Below are 16246 nucleotides of genomic sequence, written 5' to 3'. Positions count from 1 at the left end.
CAGAGTGGAGAATCAGAAGAATAGCACACAAAATAATAATATTAATATACATGAAAATAATATTACAAAGATATTTATTTAATAAGGGCAATAACAAAACTCATTTCTAGACCACTGGTGATAATGAAACATTTCCCTCCTGTCAGTAGAGGGGTAGCGATAATAGTTGTAAATTATGGTGTAAATATGTTGTCAGATGTGATCTGTTGGCTTTCCTGATTTTTCATAATAAGGGATAGTAAATTGGATGGGGGGAGTAGTAAAAGACAATTATTTTAATGTAAAAACAAGAGATAACAAGAGCACATTAAATAAAAATAAATAGTAAACCTTCTATCCAACAGGGCCTAAGAAGATGGAACTTAAATGACACCAAATTTAGAATCACTTTCACATAGTTGTTAATTATTCTTATGATTACCCTGCCTAAAAGCATCTATAGGCCTATAAGCCTATAAGCATGACTAGTTGTATCATTGTATACCAGAAATGACTATATATTTGATTTGGGGAATATAGTTCTAAAAGTTTATAAATTGGTTTGAGATCTATATAGCTGAAAGGTTCTATAAAGATATAGCATGTCTAGTACTACATTTTTCAATTCAATAGCATAATTCTTTTTGGAAAAAATATTGCCTTTTCTCATCAATTTTGCCAAGATAACTAAAACTTCCTTTTTGGGAAACATATTTTACTTTATATCCTCTGAGCCTCAAAATAAATAAAAAGCCCAGAAAATGGAAATAAATAAGCCAAGACTCAAATAAATGATGGCTGTTCAAGACAAATGCAGTTTATACTCTTTAAAACCTATATGCATCAAAATTATGGTCAATAAACTCTTACAAACAATGAACCACAGAGTACAGATGTTCAACGTGCAATCGTTTGCTGCAATTTTTCCTTTGACAAATGTCCTTATTGTACTCGTCTTTGGAGGAATACAAAACAGCATTTAATCGCAATGTGTCCGTCAAGCACAGTGAGTCTGCCTCATAGAACAGCAGCCAAACTGCCTAATGCAAAGTGCTTTAGCTTCAAATGGGTGTGCTTTTGCGTTAAATACCAGCTTGCCTCAGAGATCTCTGAGAAGATCCCCCTTTTCTCTATATATATCTATGATATTCTCAAATTTGAAGCATATGTGCCCAAGAGCTGAGACAGTTGCTACAAAGTACAGTACATTACTCCAGGGTTCATCATATCCTTGGAATAGCAATTATAAAATATACAAATGCTGTTGACAGGCTCTTCTATAAAAATGGAAGTAAACAATGAGCTGAATGGGGGAGCTTTTTATGCCATGGAAATTAGGTTTGAAGGAGTATTGAGACTGATTAACTGCCTGACTACGAGAAAGATGCTTCTACTTGCTACCTTGATGCTTCTTGGCAGATTATGAGTCCCTCAAACATCTTCTAAGTCATCCTCATACAGACACAATCATGGTACTACATAACTAAATACATTTTTTCCAATTATTTGGAATGTTTTTCTTCCATAAAGAAATGTAATTTATGACTGAATTTTAAAAGAAATAGGTTAGCTCACCTGGAAGAACCTGAAATATGTCTAAGTAAATGAAGTGATATCATCTATCAGTTTCAGAATATAGCTTGTTATAGCTTCCATTAAAATCAGGACAAAAGAAACCCTCATCTAAAGCTCTCCTAGTCTCTATCCCTATTTAAGTGGGATTAAACTAAAATAAATAAATAAGTGGATAGATGAACGAATAGATGAATAAAATAAATGAGTGAATAAAAAGGTATAAGAAATTTGGAATCTTTCTAAATTTTTTTTTTTCTAGAAGCTCTTTTTATTGTTCAGATATTTTTCAGTTATGCCCAACTCTTCATGACCCCTTTGGGTTTCTTAGCAAAAATACTGGAATGGTTTGGCATTTTTTTTCCAGCTCATTTTACAGATGAGAAAACTGAGTAAAACAGAGTTAAAGTCACTTTATTGTCACACAACTAATAAATATCTGAAACCGAATTTGAACGAGGTCTTTCTAATTTCAGGTGCAGTACACATCCCATTATATCACTTAACTACCCTAAGAGATGTTTAGAATAGTTTAAATAATAATATTTTCAGCATAGTTTTGGTATAATACTGATTATACATAAGGGGAAAGATTTTCAGAATACTCTCTAGATAAGATACAGTATATGGTTTGGAGGCAGAAGGGAACTCCTTACAGATTTTCTAGTATAATGTCCTCATTTTACAAACAAAAAGAAAGATAGAATGATTTGCCTAAGATCATACAGATAATTCATAAAAGAGCAAGGATTCAAAACTAAATTCAATGAAATCCAAGATCCAGATGAATGTAAATGTTTTGATTGCAGGGACTAACTCATATTTGTTTGCATTTTTAATTCCTAGCACAGTGCCTTGCATATTGTAATCACTTAGGAAATATTTGCCAAACTTAATTTCTAGTACAGCATAGATGCATCTTGAATTGAAAGTCCTTCACAATCTTGCTTGTACTTTATTTCTTGTTAAAAATGTACTTTCAGAGATTTCCATGAATAGACCTGGAGAAATAAATCATTGTATCATGACCATGAAATAATTTGGCAATACACTCCAAGTAAGATAAGTGGTCAAGCAAAAGGAAAGTCAAATTCTGAAACTTATATTGTGAACAGGGTATAGGAAAAAAAAACCCAAAAACCTAGAGGGCTGGTTCACCAAACTGTAAATATGTTAGCACTGTAGATACTATTTTCACAATAGCAAACGTGTATCTAGGGACTGTAAATAGAAACATGGCATAAAATATTATGAAATAATCCTCTGCAAACACAATATTCATTGAGGTTTTTTATTTGTTTCTAACTTAGTGACAGTTGTAAGTTTTGTAAATAAAACAAGGAGAGACTATAGAGAAGTGCTATGAAGTTTATGAAAGAGTTACAAAAAGTATTAGAGCACATATCTTTAAAGAAAAGACTAGAAAGCTAACTTGAGTCAATAAGAAGTATGATAAAGCAAGAGAATTTAAAAATCAATCTGAAGAGAGAAGCAGTAAAAGAGAGAAGTTATTGTGTGAATCTAAGAAAGGAATAACAAGATAGAATGAATAATTGAAGATGAGACCTTTAGTTTAAACTTTCCAATTTGAAGGAGTGTGAAATAATGGAATTCATACACGAGAATCATTAAGCCAGGGTCTCCCCAGAAGAATTTTTAGAGAAGAGGACCAGTGTTTGAATCCCAGTTCTGCTATTTACCATCTATGTGTTCTAGGTTAGGTCATTTAATTACTTGGTACTCAGTTTCCTGATCGAAAAAATTGAAAAGGTTGGAATAGTTGGTTTATAAGGAAATATATTTATATAATACCCACATGCCAGGTGTTGTGCTAAGTATTGTTTAATTGTTTTTTTGGCAGGTCTAAATCTCTATGAACCTTTTGATATTTTCTTGACAGATAATAAAATTTTTTTAAGAAAATTGAGACAAATAGGGTAAAGTGACATACAGAATCACATAGTAAGGGACTGAGGCCAGATTTGAACTCAGAAAAATGACCCTTTTTGACTCTAAACTCAGTGCTCTAATTACTGTGCCACATAGCTGTCCAATTATTATCTTATTTGCTCCTCACACTAGGAAGCTGATGTTATCTCAATTTTATAGAGGAGAAAACTGAGGCAAACTAATGTTGTTAAGTGACTTTCCCAGATCACACAGCTAGTGTCTCTAGCTTAATTCAAACTCAAGTCTTCCCAACTCCAGGCACAGTGCTCTATCCACTGTCCCAAAATGATTAAGAACTGGTGAAAACTTCTTTTAATGAAGTATATACTTGAAACACTTCATGAAATGACTATTTTGGGGCAAACATCAATCTACTGGCAGAAAAAGATATTTAATATGTCTAGGATGCCTTCATCCTACTTAGGACAACATTTCATATATATTAAACAGTTATTGGAGGAACATAGGCATAGAGTCTAAAAGAAATCAGCTCAGTTTATAAAATCAAGTTATAGTTGTTCTACCTTGACAAATATTTGGAATATTTCAAAGATAGATGAGTCTGTTTTGGACTGGGCTGATCAGTCTGGCCCAATTTTAGAAAAATATGAAGGGTAAATGAAATGTCAATACTGATTTAATCTTATTACAGTTGCCATTTTCAAGTATTCATGATTTGTGATAAATACAATAAATAAAATATTGAAATCTAATAGAAGATATGTGTGATAGTTTTTTTTCTTTTATTTTTAATTTATGGAATGAAACAAGTATTTCTGTAACATTATAAGAAAAAAAAGATTATTGGACATGAAACTGTGAATCTACAATAAGTTATAACTTGCTATTCCTTTTAAATATACAATAAAATTGACATATAAATTTCAGTTTTTTTCTTCCCCCCACCATAGAGATGGCTACTATCAGATATAAATTGGTATCTCTGTGTGTGTTTGTTTGTTTGTGTGTGTGTGTGTATAAAATTATTCTATGAATATTTCTACTTACCATTTCTTTCTCTGGATGCACATAGTATCTTTATATGTCCTTTATAATTAATTTAGATAGTTTTTAATTGACCAAATAACTTATTTGGTCAAAGTCAATCTTAAAACAATATTGTTGTCATTATATACAATGTTTTCTTGATTCCGCTTATTTCCTTCTTCATTATTTCATGTAAGTCTTTCCATGGGTTTTCTAAAATCATTGAGCTTATCATTTTTTATAGCACAGTAGTATTCTACTACAATCATATACCACATCTTGTTCAGTCATTTCTCAGACGATAAGTATCCCTGCAATTTTTAGTTCTTTTCTACCACAAAGAGAGCTGCTATAAATATTTTAGAACGTATCAGGTTCTTTTCCTTTTTCCCCTAATCATATTTGAAAATAGACCAATTAATGGCATTGCTGAATCAATGGGTATAGGTATAGGTTCCTTTCTATGATTCTAGCCAATCTGGTAGGTATAAAATGATATATTAAGTTTGTTTTAATCTTCATTTCTGTAATCAATAATGATTTAGAGCATTATTTAATATACCTACAATTTGTTTTGATTTGTTAATTGGAAAATTTTCTATTCATGTCTTTTGACCATTTATCAGTTGAGGAATGACTCATATTCTTATAGATTTGACAGTTTATTATATATTTTAGATAGGAGATGTTTATATGATATCACATTTTGATGCTATGCAGGAAAAGCATTAAAAAAAACAAAACTTACTATGTGAAAGGTACTATGATAAGCAATAGAAAGACAATAAAAGCATACAGAGCAGTCCCCAGACTGAAAGAGCTTCCACTCTATTGGAGGAGACAAAAAAAATTGGAAAATGGAGGGAGGGTAGGACCTGAGTGGAAGCATGGTAAAAAAAAAAAGATTGCAGGAAGTGATCTAGAAACTTAGTTCTCTAAAAAATAAGGCAAAGGGTTCACTTTCTCTAGAACTAAGGGTAAAGCCAGGGATGGAATCAAAAGTTCTGGTGGGGTATAGAAGTTCAGAGAATAGGACCACAATAAGAAGATAAAACAAGTTAGAAAAGCAGGTATCTATTACATGTCATCTGCCTTACCTAGAGGCAGAACTATTTATCTTATCTCAGAAAATGACTCCATATTTGAGCAGAATTGATTACTTTGCAGAAATATAATTACTAATCCCAACTGTTATTATGTGTTCAATTTTTTCAGTCATGTCTGACTTCATGACCCTATTTGAGGTTTTCTTGGCAGAGATACTAGAGTGATTTGCCATTACCTCTCCAATTTAGTTTACAGATGAGGAAGCTGAAGTAAATAGGGCTAAGTGACTTGCTCAGGATCATACGACTTACTTACTTATTTACTAGTGTCTAAAGCCACATTTGAAAACAGGAAGATTAGTCTTCCTGACCCTAGATACTGTTCAATATTCACTATACCACTTAGCTATCCCTATTAAAAGTTTTACATAATTAACATTGGGCCTATTTTTTCTCTCTACTGAAGGCAGGATCACTATAACATAAAAAAAGTATGCAAAGAGCCAATATTCCTAAGAGAAAGGGTAACTAAAAGATTCAAATGTATAACAAATGGTTTCCCTGTTTTTCCATTATTATTAGTTAGGAACATTATGCCAATAACAGTTTGTTGCACTTTGATTCATCCATAGAGAACACTATTATTTTTCATTTTTTTAACCAAAAAAAAGCATGTGTTTATTATCTCAAGATTACATTCAGATTCTGCAGCCATTTTAAATTTTAAGATCATACTTGAACCAATATTTAGCAAGTGTGTATTTAAAAAAAAAAAAAAACTATTGACCTGTTAATTTCTGTGGAGCACTGCAGAATTCAAGTTCATAGACAAGATAAAATGCATGTACTGAGTTAGTTCTATCTCATATCTCAATAGTGGTTTGATTGTATAATTTTTGCTTGTTGTTTGGAGGTACTTTTTGAAGTGTACTTTTAAAAGAAAGATTCCTATGTCTATTCTTAAGAATATTAATCTCTTAGGTTGTTTATTCACATTCTGCACTAACTACCTTGGTCCATAGAAATAAGTTACTCAACTTCTCTAGGCAATTACAATTACAAGTCACTATTTTTAAGAAGCATAAATGATGAAGGAAAGCTTTTAGGTTGGATGGTAAAGAAATGTTGCTGGATCCTGCAATCTCTTCCTCAAGAGTATATTCTCAGATTTAAATAAAAAAAAAAGTTTCATCTTATTTTGATCAAAGTTCTCCATTGCCAAGTAGGATGTTATAAAGTGTTACTAGCATTGATTAGATAAAGAAAATGATTAGGTAAAATGATTTGCTTGTTTTGTTACATTAAGCCAATAGCATAAAAAAGAATAAAATTTACTTCTTCATTGCTTCTAAACCGTTATTTAATTTATAAGGCTTTATAATCCTTCTGACAAAGTAGTGGAATATTATGTAAAATACTTGTAAGGCTTTAAAAATTTCTGTTAATTCTGAATAAGAGAACTATATCAGCATCATTTCCTAATTCCTTGTTGTTGTCTAGTCATGTCTGACTCTCAGTAACCTTATTTAGGGTTTTCTTGGCAAAGATACTGAAGTGTTTTGCCATTTCCTTCCCCTGGTTATTTTACAGAATAGGTAACTGAAGCAAACAAGGTTAAGTGATATTTGCCTAAAATCACATAATTGATAAGTGTTTGAGAACAGCTTTGAACTTGGGTCTTCCTGATTCCTGGCACTCTATCCACTGCTCACCTAGCTACCTTTTACTTCTTAATATCAAGTTCCACTAGATTCCTCTCTTAAAACAAAAATATAGTTAGGGAGAACAAACTGATACATGAACTAAGTCAAACAGAATACACCTCATGAGAAATCTATCATTTACCATTTGTCTAATATCAATTAATCTACAAATCAATAAACATTTATTAAGTGCCTTCTATGTTCTAAGCATTGTGCTAATCACTAGGATATCCCTCTACTTCCCCCCCCAAAAAAGACAAAATAGCCTAAAAGAATTTACAATCAAATGGGGAAGATATATACAAACAAATAAATACAAAGAAAGTTATATACAGAATAAATAAGAAATCATTAACCTGGGGAGGCGCCAGAATTTAGAAGGGTTGGGAAAAACTTCCTATAAAAGATGGGATTTTATTTGGGACTCAGAGTAAGCAAGAGAAGTTAGTAGGCATAGATGAGGAAAAATTTAATTCCAGGCACAGGGACAGCCAGAGAAAATATCCTGAGCTAAGATATGGAATGTCTTGTTTATAGAACAAGTAGGAAGAGAGTTTCAGTAGATCAAAGAGTACATATATGGTGGGGAAGAAGATAAGAAAGTTAGAAAGGTAGGAGGGAGCTAAGTTATAAAAAGCTTTGTACTCTAAACAGAGCATTTTATATTTGATCCTGGAGACAATAGGGAGCCACTGTAGTTTATTGAGTAGGGGGTAACATGATAAGACTTTCAGTTCAGAAACTATTTTGGTGGCTGTGAGGGAAAAAAAAAAATATGTTTCATTATCCATTCTCTGAAGCATTTTGGTGTTGTTTTCCTTTGCATTATTGTGGTCATTGGTAAGTTGCATTCTTAATTTTACATTAGCTCACACAAGTCTTCCCAAGGGTTTTTCCCCTTCTGCATTCTTCATATATGTTATTTCTTTTGTTGTAAATAATATTCTATTTTATTAAAATGTCAAAAGAATTTTCAGTCATTCCTCAGCTGATGGACACACACTTTAGTTCTAGTTTTATGCTTCAGTACTGCTATAATTTTTTTTTCTTTTGATAGATATGAGACCTTTCCCTTTGTCTTTAGCCTTTTTTATCATAATTCTTTGTGACCAAAGTAAAATTAAGAGTTACAAAAATACCATCAAATTTTTTTTCCAGATAATTTAGGGGGAAAATGGATTTTTTCCCTCCCTCTCTCCCTCCTTCCCTCCTTCCATCCCTCTATTCCTTCCCTCCTTCCTTTCTTCCTTCGTTCCTTCCTTTTCTTTTTTCCTCTTCCCCTCCACAGGCCTTTATTTGAGTCTCCCTATTTTGACTAGGTTGCTAATGTAGTGGTCACTCACAAGCCCATTTGCAGTACTGACTGGCATAGAAGTTTTAACTTGTCTTTTCCAATATAGACCAGGTTGCTTCTCCTTAGGTAGGCTGATATCTTGGTCCCCAGACTCATTCACCATGCTTGTATCAGTCTTTGTATAGGAGCTATTTTTTTTAGTTCTATTGTGTAGCTCAGAACTCCCAAGATCAAGCAATCCATCAGCCCTAGCCTCTCTCCCTTTCCCAGCAAGAAAAATTATATGTGGGCAATCCCACACTCAGTTAATACAATTTTTTAAGCAGATGTACAAACTGCAGATTTACATAAGCAACACCATACCTTTCAATACAGTTTCTGCTGCCCCCTCCAGAGAAACAGTCACAATCCAAGGTTCTGAAGGAGGTCCTAATGATTCTACTACCCAACCCTAGAAAGGAAAATGAAAAGGATAGTTTAGAAGAGATCTAAGGAGATGCTGTGGAAGGATTTTAAGGTATTTCTTTCTCAGGACACCAAATGAATCTAGGATCATAGATTGAGTTGAAAGAGATTCCTGATTTCATATATATAGTTGAATACCCTCACTTTACAGATAAAGAAAATGAGGTCAAGGAGTTATTATGAAATGCCAATGATCACATATGTAGGAAGCACCAGAAGCATGTTGTGAATCTAGGTTCTCTTCTTTTAGAATCAGAGTTCTTTCCACCATACCATGCTGCTTCCTTCAATGTCATATCTTTTCATTTTTGTGTTGATTGTATCCACTATGTAAGTGCTTTACAAACGTTCAAGAATTACAAAAATGCTAGATATTATTATGAGATAGCAAGATGGTGAAGCAGATACAGCACTGGACATAGAATCAAGGAGATCTTGAGTTCAAATCTAGCTTCAGACACTTACTAGCTATGTGACCTTTGTCAATTCACTTAATCTCTGCCCCAATGTCCTCAAATATAAAATTTGCCCAATAATCTTCCTCTCAGGATTGTTGTGAAGATAAAATGGAATAATATTTTAAGTGCTTTGCCTGGCCTGTCGTAGATATTAATAAATTCTTTTTCCTGCTTTCCTTCTTTCTACTAGTCCTATCTCAGTGCCCCTTGTGTTTTAAAGGTGACAAATTTTTCATGAGCTGTAAAATGACAGGATTGGATTAGATCTATTTCTTTTTTTAACAGAGATTTGTATGATCTGTATCTCAGCCATCTTGCCTTCTTCTCATTGTTACCAGAAAGAAAGCCTGCTTGTTTGCTTTTTTAAGGAGAAGAAAAAGCAATTTCATTAGTGTAGTTTTTTTTCATAGTTTTAGTAAAGATGAGAAAGGAGGAAATAGAAAGAAGTAATGATTTTAAAGAAAGGGCAAAAATATTAATGTTTTAATAATAATAAATATATGTCTATGTACTCATAAATAAAGATATGTCTATGTACTCATAAATTGTTCTAAATGAGCAAATAAACTTTGTCAATCTCTGGTGATATAAGTGACTTGGCTTGGCACCCATTGTAAGGAGGTTCAAAACTACTTTCTTTGTTCCCTGCTCAGAAAGCAAACACATTGAGCTTATTGTTTTTTCAGTATTTTGGTTATTGCAGAAAAGCAAGAATGTGAAATGAAAGTTAACCAGGAAAGAAATCAAGAAATAAAAAATACAAAAGCAGCACCTTGTGCTGAGAAGGTAGGTGTTCACTAAATGTTTTCCTATGCTGATGCTGAAGTGTAAGACACATAAAGAATTAAATGAGCAGGTCTGATGATTAGCATGTCTGTTGCCAAGCTCTAGAAAATGATCACCTATGGAAAAGCTTACCTGTTTATCCAGAAAGACAAGGTGTGGTTGCACTGGAAGCTGTATTCCCACTTCTCCATTAGATGGTTGAACTTGGACCGAAAGTGTATATGGTCGTATATATACCACACCACCAGTTTCAAGACCACTTGAATTTCTTGCCCAGGGAAGGGGAAAAAAAGGAAAAACAATGGGGCGGGGGGAGAGTATTCATGAGATAATATATTTTGTTGAAATCATTATCTTTTTGCTATGCAAATATGGCACTAATTTAGGAATTAAAATTTATCTGCAGATTGAGGGAAACAGAGGACAGTGAATTTAAACTAGTATCATCCACATTTTTTTTTCAATAGCATCTCTTAGACTTAGTAAAAAAAATAGCCTAATTAATTTTTTTTAAATAACAACTATAAAAAAGAACTATTAGTTGATACATTCTGTATTCTGTAAACTTTGCTGACCAATATCAATTATCATTGCTGCAATTTATTGGAAGAGATTCTTCCTACAAAATCAGGGACTGAACTGAATTGCAAGCTTCTTGTGAAAGGACTATATCTTATATTCAATAAATATTTATTTAAAACATACAGCATAGCAGACTCTATGTCACAAAAAAGATAAAATAGGACAAAATCTCTTCTCTTACAATCTAAAAGAAGAAAGAGGTGTCAAATACTCAGAGATACAAGAGAGATTAAGTATGGGAGAAAAAGGAAGGAGTATAGAAGGATGAGAGAAGACTTTATGAAAAAAGCTGCACTTATTTTAGGCTCTGAAAGCAGGTTTTTCAATAAGTTATAATGAAGAAAGAACTATACCTCGAAAAGAACAAAGGTACAGAGCCAGGTAAGTATATATATCCACCCTTACCCACATCATAGTATCTTACATATGAGAGACATTCAATATATATTTGTTGGTTAATGAATGAGGAAATGAATAAATTAATGAATGAACTGATTTACCTAGTACTAGGAAATGACTCACACATTGGGGAGAACCTAACTTAAGCTTATTAACTACTGGCATAAATGAAATGATAAAATAGATAAAGCACTTAGTAAACCTTATAGCATCAAAGAAATGTGAATTATTATTAATAGTCTCATTTTTTCATATTCTTATTCTCATTATTTGTTGGAAAATCCCATGAAGATAAAGAACATTTCTAACTTACGTTTATATGTTTCCCAGTATTTAGCAAAACATAATATATAAAATAGAAATTTAACATATTTTCATTGAATTAATGAGTAACTAAATTAATACGTGCATGAAAAAATGAGTGACTCAGGAATTTCTAATAACTAAAATTTCCCTTTTATATTCAACTTCAAAAATGGTAGGCACAAAAGTTACAGTTTTTATAAGCTATAATCTTAAAAATGAGCACTATTCCAAAACAAAAATATCCAAAAAAATTTATGGAAATGATATAATCATTCACTTACTATATATTAGGGATCCTCAATATTTTGGATAGAAGAAAGATTTTTCATTTCACCAAAGCTTTGAGATCAGGAGGTGAGAAATCTGAATCTTTTAAAAGATGAGTAGAGGTGGTAAGGTAAATACTGTATTCACAGCTGAGTCCTAGAGCAAGAGGGCTTGTTTCTATAATTTTTTTTTCCCCTTCTGCAAAAGCAACTGCAGAAGAAAGTGGAGGAGGTGGGGTGGATGAGATGGAGTTGGGGTATAATGTATTATGGTTGGGACCCTTAGTTTGGAATTTTATGTGTCAGAGAAGATTGTGAGTGTTACCAATTGATTTTTATAAACATGTTGGAAATCCTAATGAACAAATATCTTACTGCCCCATTGACTGATCCTAATTGCAATTCATTAGTAAATGTAGAATAAGTAGGTAAGTCAACTTTCTTTTTTATTAACCAATGTGAATCAAGTTAAAATTTAAGCTATATAACCACCATTGCTTCTAGCTCCGTCAATCTTTACTCTTGACTGTACTCCTGCTATGGGTCCTAGGCTGCTGGGAGATTCTAAATTCATTTTCCAGTTCAAATTCTTCCCCTAACCTAATCCTTGTATACCTTCCCTGAAGAGCTGCAAGTAAGAAGGAACCATTCAGATAGAAAAAGCTGACAGCCTCCCATCACAGAGTCTGACATATCATCTGTGATACCAAGAGACCCAGTGACTAGGGGAAAAAAAGTCTGAGCACTAGCTAAAAGCCCCTTTCTTGACATACTTTTAAGTTTATTGTGAGCAAACATCTCTTATTAAATGTAAACAGCATCTCACTGGAGGTCAGAGACTTGCTGCTACAGCATATCCCAAGGTAATACCACTTTAAGCTCCACATAAACTCTTAAGCAGTTTCTATCCTAAAACCAGACCGTAGGTGGTACAGTTTTTTACGATATGTTATAATAGTGCAATAAATCTGTTAGCTTAAAATCGAATCTCCGTGGCCTTTTAGAGAAATCATCATTAAATGCAGGGTCCTGTTAATGATGCCATCCAAGTGAAATTGTTTAATCTGCTAAGGGGGTGAAAGGTCACCAAATGAATTTTTTATAATACATCAACTTGACACGCAATAGGGAAAACTGTAATAGATAAAAGCAAAGGAAAAGGGCACTGTCTTCTTCTGATAGGTCAATAGCAGCCAAGAGAGTCACTCATCCACTTTCCCTTCACTATGGTGCTCCTTTTCCATTTAATATGGACACCCAATTAATACCCCAGCACCACAGACAACCTCATTTTAGGTGACTTATAGCAATTTCTTCCCCTTCCCTGAAATGAAAGTGATCACAATACATCATAGCATTGTGCGAATTAACGTTAATTGATTCGAGTTACCAAGCAATGATGGGCCACTTATATAATCTAGGCGTTATTGGGTGCTGGAAGGGATGGAGGGAAGATTAGATTCCAGTGTCCGTTGCTGTGACGACGGGAGTCACCTGACACCTTGTTAGACAGTTGTAAGGTTCTATTGCCGGCCCCAGTGGGGTCGTCAGTAAACTGGAGTGATGTCCAAACATCATTACACGCTGCTCCGATATTAAAGCAAAGGGATTAGCACCTTATTGCAAGCAACCTGGATTTGTCATTGTGCTGTCGTTATCCAATTTCCAACTGCTAATGTAACTTTGGCCTGCAGGCAGAAGGACCCACAGTCAAACTTAAAAAAATAAATAAATAAAAGGGGAGAAAGAGCTTACCAAACCCCTCCCCCAAATTTAACCCTTCATTTGACATCTTCCAATAACAAGTGAGGAGTGTGAAAGAATTTTTTCTCCTACATTGTTTTAAGCATAAGATAAGGAGCAAGAAGAACAGTAAAATCCCCAATTCAGGGAGTTCTGATGCCTTCTTTATCTCTTGCTTTTTTGGCCTGTCAGATACAAGATGTTAAACTGAAGGGAGGAAGTACAGATGAAGGAAATGTACCAGAGAGCATCTACATTCCTCTTCCAGAACCAACAAACAAATATATCCTGCCTATGGCAGCTGCTTTTTAAAAAGGAAGACTTGCATTGAGAAAGGGTTTGGTGATAACATCACCCCTTTCTGTCTAAGGCTTATTAAAACAGATGATTTTAAAATATATTTAGGCTTTATAAAAGTATCCCATGTTCTTTCTATCTCTATTGTTTTGTAAAGGTTACAAAAGACAAAATAGGTTATTGGGTAATGATTAAAGAAAAAACAGTTAATTCCAAAAGGATTTTGAAGTTTTGGTTCTCTGAAAAAGGTTCAGCACTTTCAGTGATTTCAAGTTATTTCCTCAAGCCAAACCTCATCCTTTTAACATTATCTATTTCTACACAGGACAATAATTTCCAAAGGATCAAAATTGTGAAAGACCCAAAAGTCAATAAAGTCACGTACTGTGGGAACAAGTAGATTTTAGAATAGCACCAGCAAGAGAAATTTTGGGAAAAGAGAAGCACTAGTTCTGGAATACTTCAGTTCAAATTTCACTTCTGAGATTTACTACCAATATGGACATGAATAAAATTCTTAATTTTTCTGAGTCTCAATTTCCTCATCTGCAAATGAAAGGATTTCTGTGGTCCTTCCCAGATCCTAATCTATGATCCTTAAGTGATAAAAGCTATTATCTGAGACATATGATTGGAAAAACAGGTGAGCCTGACAAGTAGAGAGAGCAAAAGATAATAGATACATGGTCTGAAGGTGCCTTGATACCTATGTACTGTTAAAATGCCTAGTCTAAGGGAAGGCTTCCAACAAATTGGGTGAACTCCCCAGGAAGGATTTATGGGAGATTATAAATACAAGTTGTATAAATGAGAAGGCATAGGTGGGTTTCTATCTGTAGTATCCGAGGGAATTTCCAAATCAATGAGATAATGGATTAATTAAAGTATTAGAGTAAGCATTTTCTTCTCCTTATGTTCAGTACAATGGAAAGGACATGACTAAGAGTTAAGTGATTTTAATGTCAGCATTAGTTCTGTTAGGAGTCCATTATTCATTAATCGCTTTTCCTATGTGTTTGGCTGATTTTATTTTTCCAATTACACATTTCTCTTACAGCATTCCTTTTGTAGAATTTATGTGTCTCCATTTGGTTATCACTGTCAGGCAAGTCTCCATTATCCTTTGGGGGATAATTCATTTTTCTTCTGAAAATTTTAGAATCTTTTGACTTGTAACCATACCATATCAGTGGTAGAAGAAAAAAAAAATAAAGGTTGGACTTTTGTTGAAAGCAGTAGTTTGAGGCCATTAAAAGAACGTTGTCTTTCCATATTCCTGCCATTCAATGTTGAGATAGACTCATCATTCTAATTCAATGTCTCTCAAAGTTGTATGTAAAAATGAATGCACTCTATGGGTTGCACATTCAACTGTATGCTGTAGTTGTGACAAGTTTGTCAAGTCACTTTTCAGTTGTCTGACTCAGTGAATTTTGTTTTTTTTTTGTTTTGTTTTGTTTTGTTTGCAAAGAATCTGGTGTAGTTTGTCACTTCAGCTTAATTTACAGATGTGGAACTGAAGTAAACAGGGTTAAGTGACTTGCCTCCATTTGCACTGTATCTTAGGCCAGATTTGAACTCATGAAGATGAGTCTTCCTGACTTTAGCTCCAGAGCTCTACCAGTTAAGCTACATCTAACAGTGGCTGCTGGAGATCCAACCTAGACCTGCAGAATGACTCTCCTCTGTGAGATGATGATACAAGGAGACTGAGAGGCAGTTGCTGTTCTCTGACCTCTCTGACTGAGAGGCTGTTGCATTATCTGACCTCTCTCCTCTTCCTTCTGCCTCCAATTTATCTCATTCCCAGTCCACAACACCTGTGTCAGTAAAGGCTGCCTTGCAACTCCTTCAGATATTATGATCCACAGCTGTGGAGGTTCTCGGAGAATTGATCTGTCCCTTAACAACTGTGCTACCTCTCTGCCTAGTTGGGAAAGTAGATTTTCTTTATCCACCTGCCTTGTTTTACATGGATGGTCAGGTTGAATTCTAGGTAGATACCAACAAAAGCAATTATGTTCTAGACTACACAAAGAGGGGAAAGCTATTTATTGAGGTGAAAATAATAAATATTAAGAAAAATACACTCCCAATTATAATCTGTGACAAAGGAAAGAGAAGCCAGGTATAGTTTTACTTGCACCGTGGATTTAAGGAAAGCAAATTTCAATATGTTGAAAAGAAGTAGGATAATATAAACTCAAAATTCAGTCATGAAATTAAGCTTCAGAGAGATGGAAAACTCAAGAATGTAATTCTAAGGATACACAGAAAAATGATTCTACAAGGAAAAGAGGAGTGGTCTGAAGGGACTGATGTGGGTTTACAAAGAACTCATCAATCCATTTAAGATTCTAAAAAGATATTCAAAGAAGATAGACAAAAACAGTTAATAGAGGAGATATCTGAA

At 33.7% G+C, this 16246-nt stretch overlaps 1 protein-coding gene across 1 annotated transcript in view; it reads right to left on the bottom strand.

Annotated features, from left to right (window-relative positions):
* PKHD1 (PKHD1 ciliary IPT domain containing fibrocystin/polyductin) overlaps positions 1-16246 on the bottom strand; it is a 611151-nt gene that overhangs the window by 34206 nt on the left and 560699 nt on the right. Inside the window, 2 exon segments of the mRNA XM_031964731.1 lie at positions 8895-8982; positions 10373-10508. Of these exon segments, the coding sequence (XP_031820591.1) occupies positions 8895-8982; positions 10373-10508 (224 nt within the window).

Source organism: Sarcophilus harrisii, chromosome 4 (genome assembly GCF_902635505.1).
Source record: "Sarcophilus harrisii chromosome 4, mSarHar1.11, whole genome shotgun sequence".
NCBI classification, from domain to species: domain Eukaryota; kingdom Metazoa; phylum Chordata; class Mammalia; order Dasyuromorphia; family Dasyuridae; genus Sarcophilus; species Sarcophilus harrisii.
Note: the sequence above shows the minus strand (reverse complement) of the source record. Positions and strands in the feature narration are given on the sequence as shown.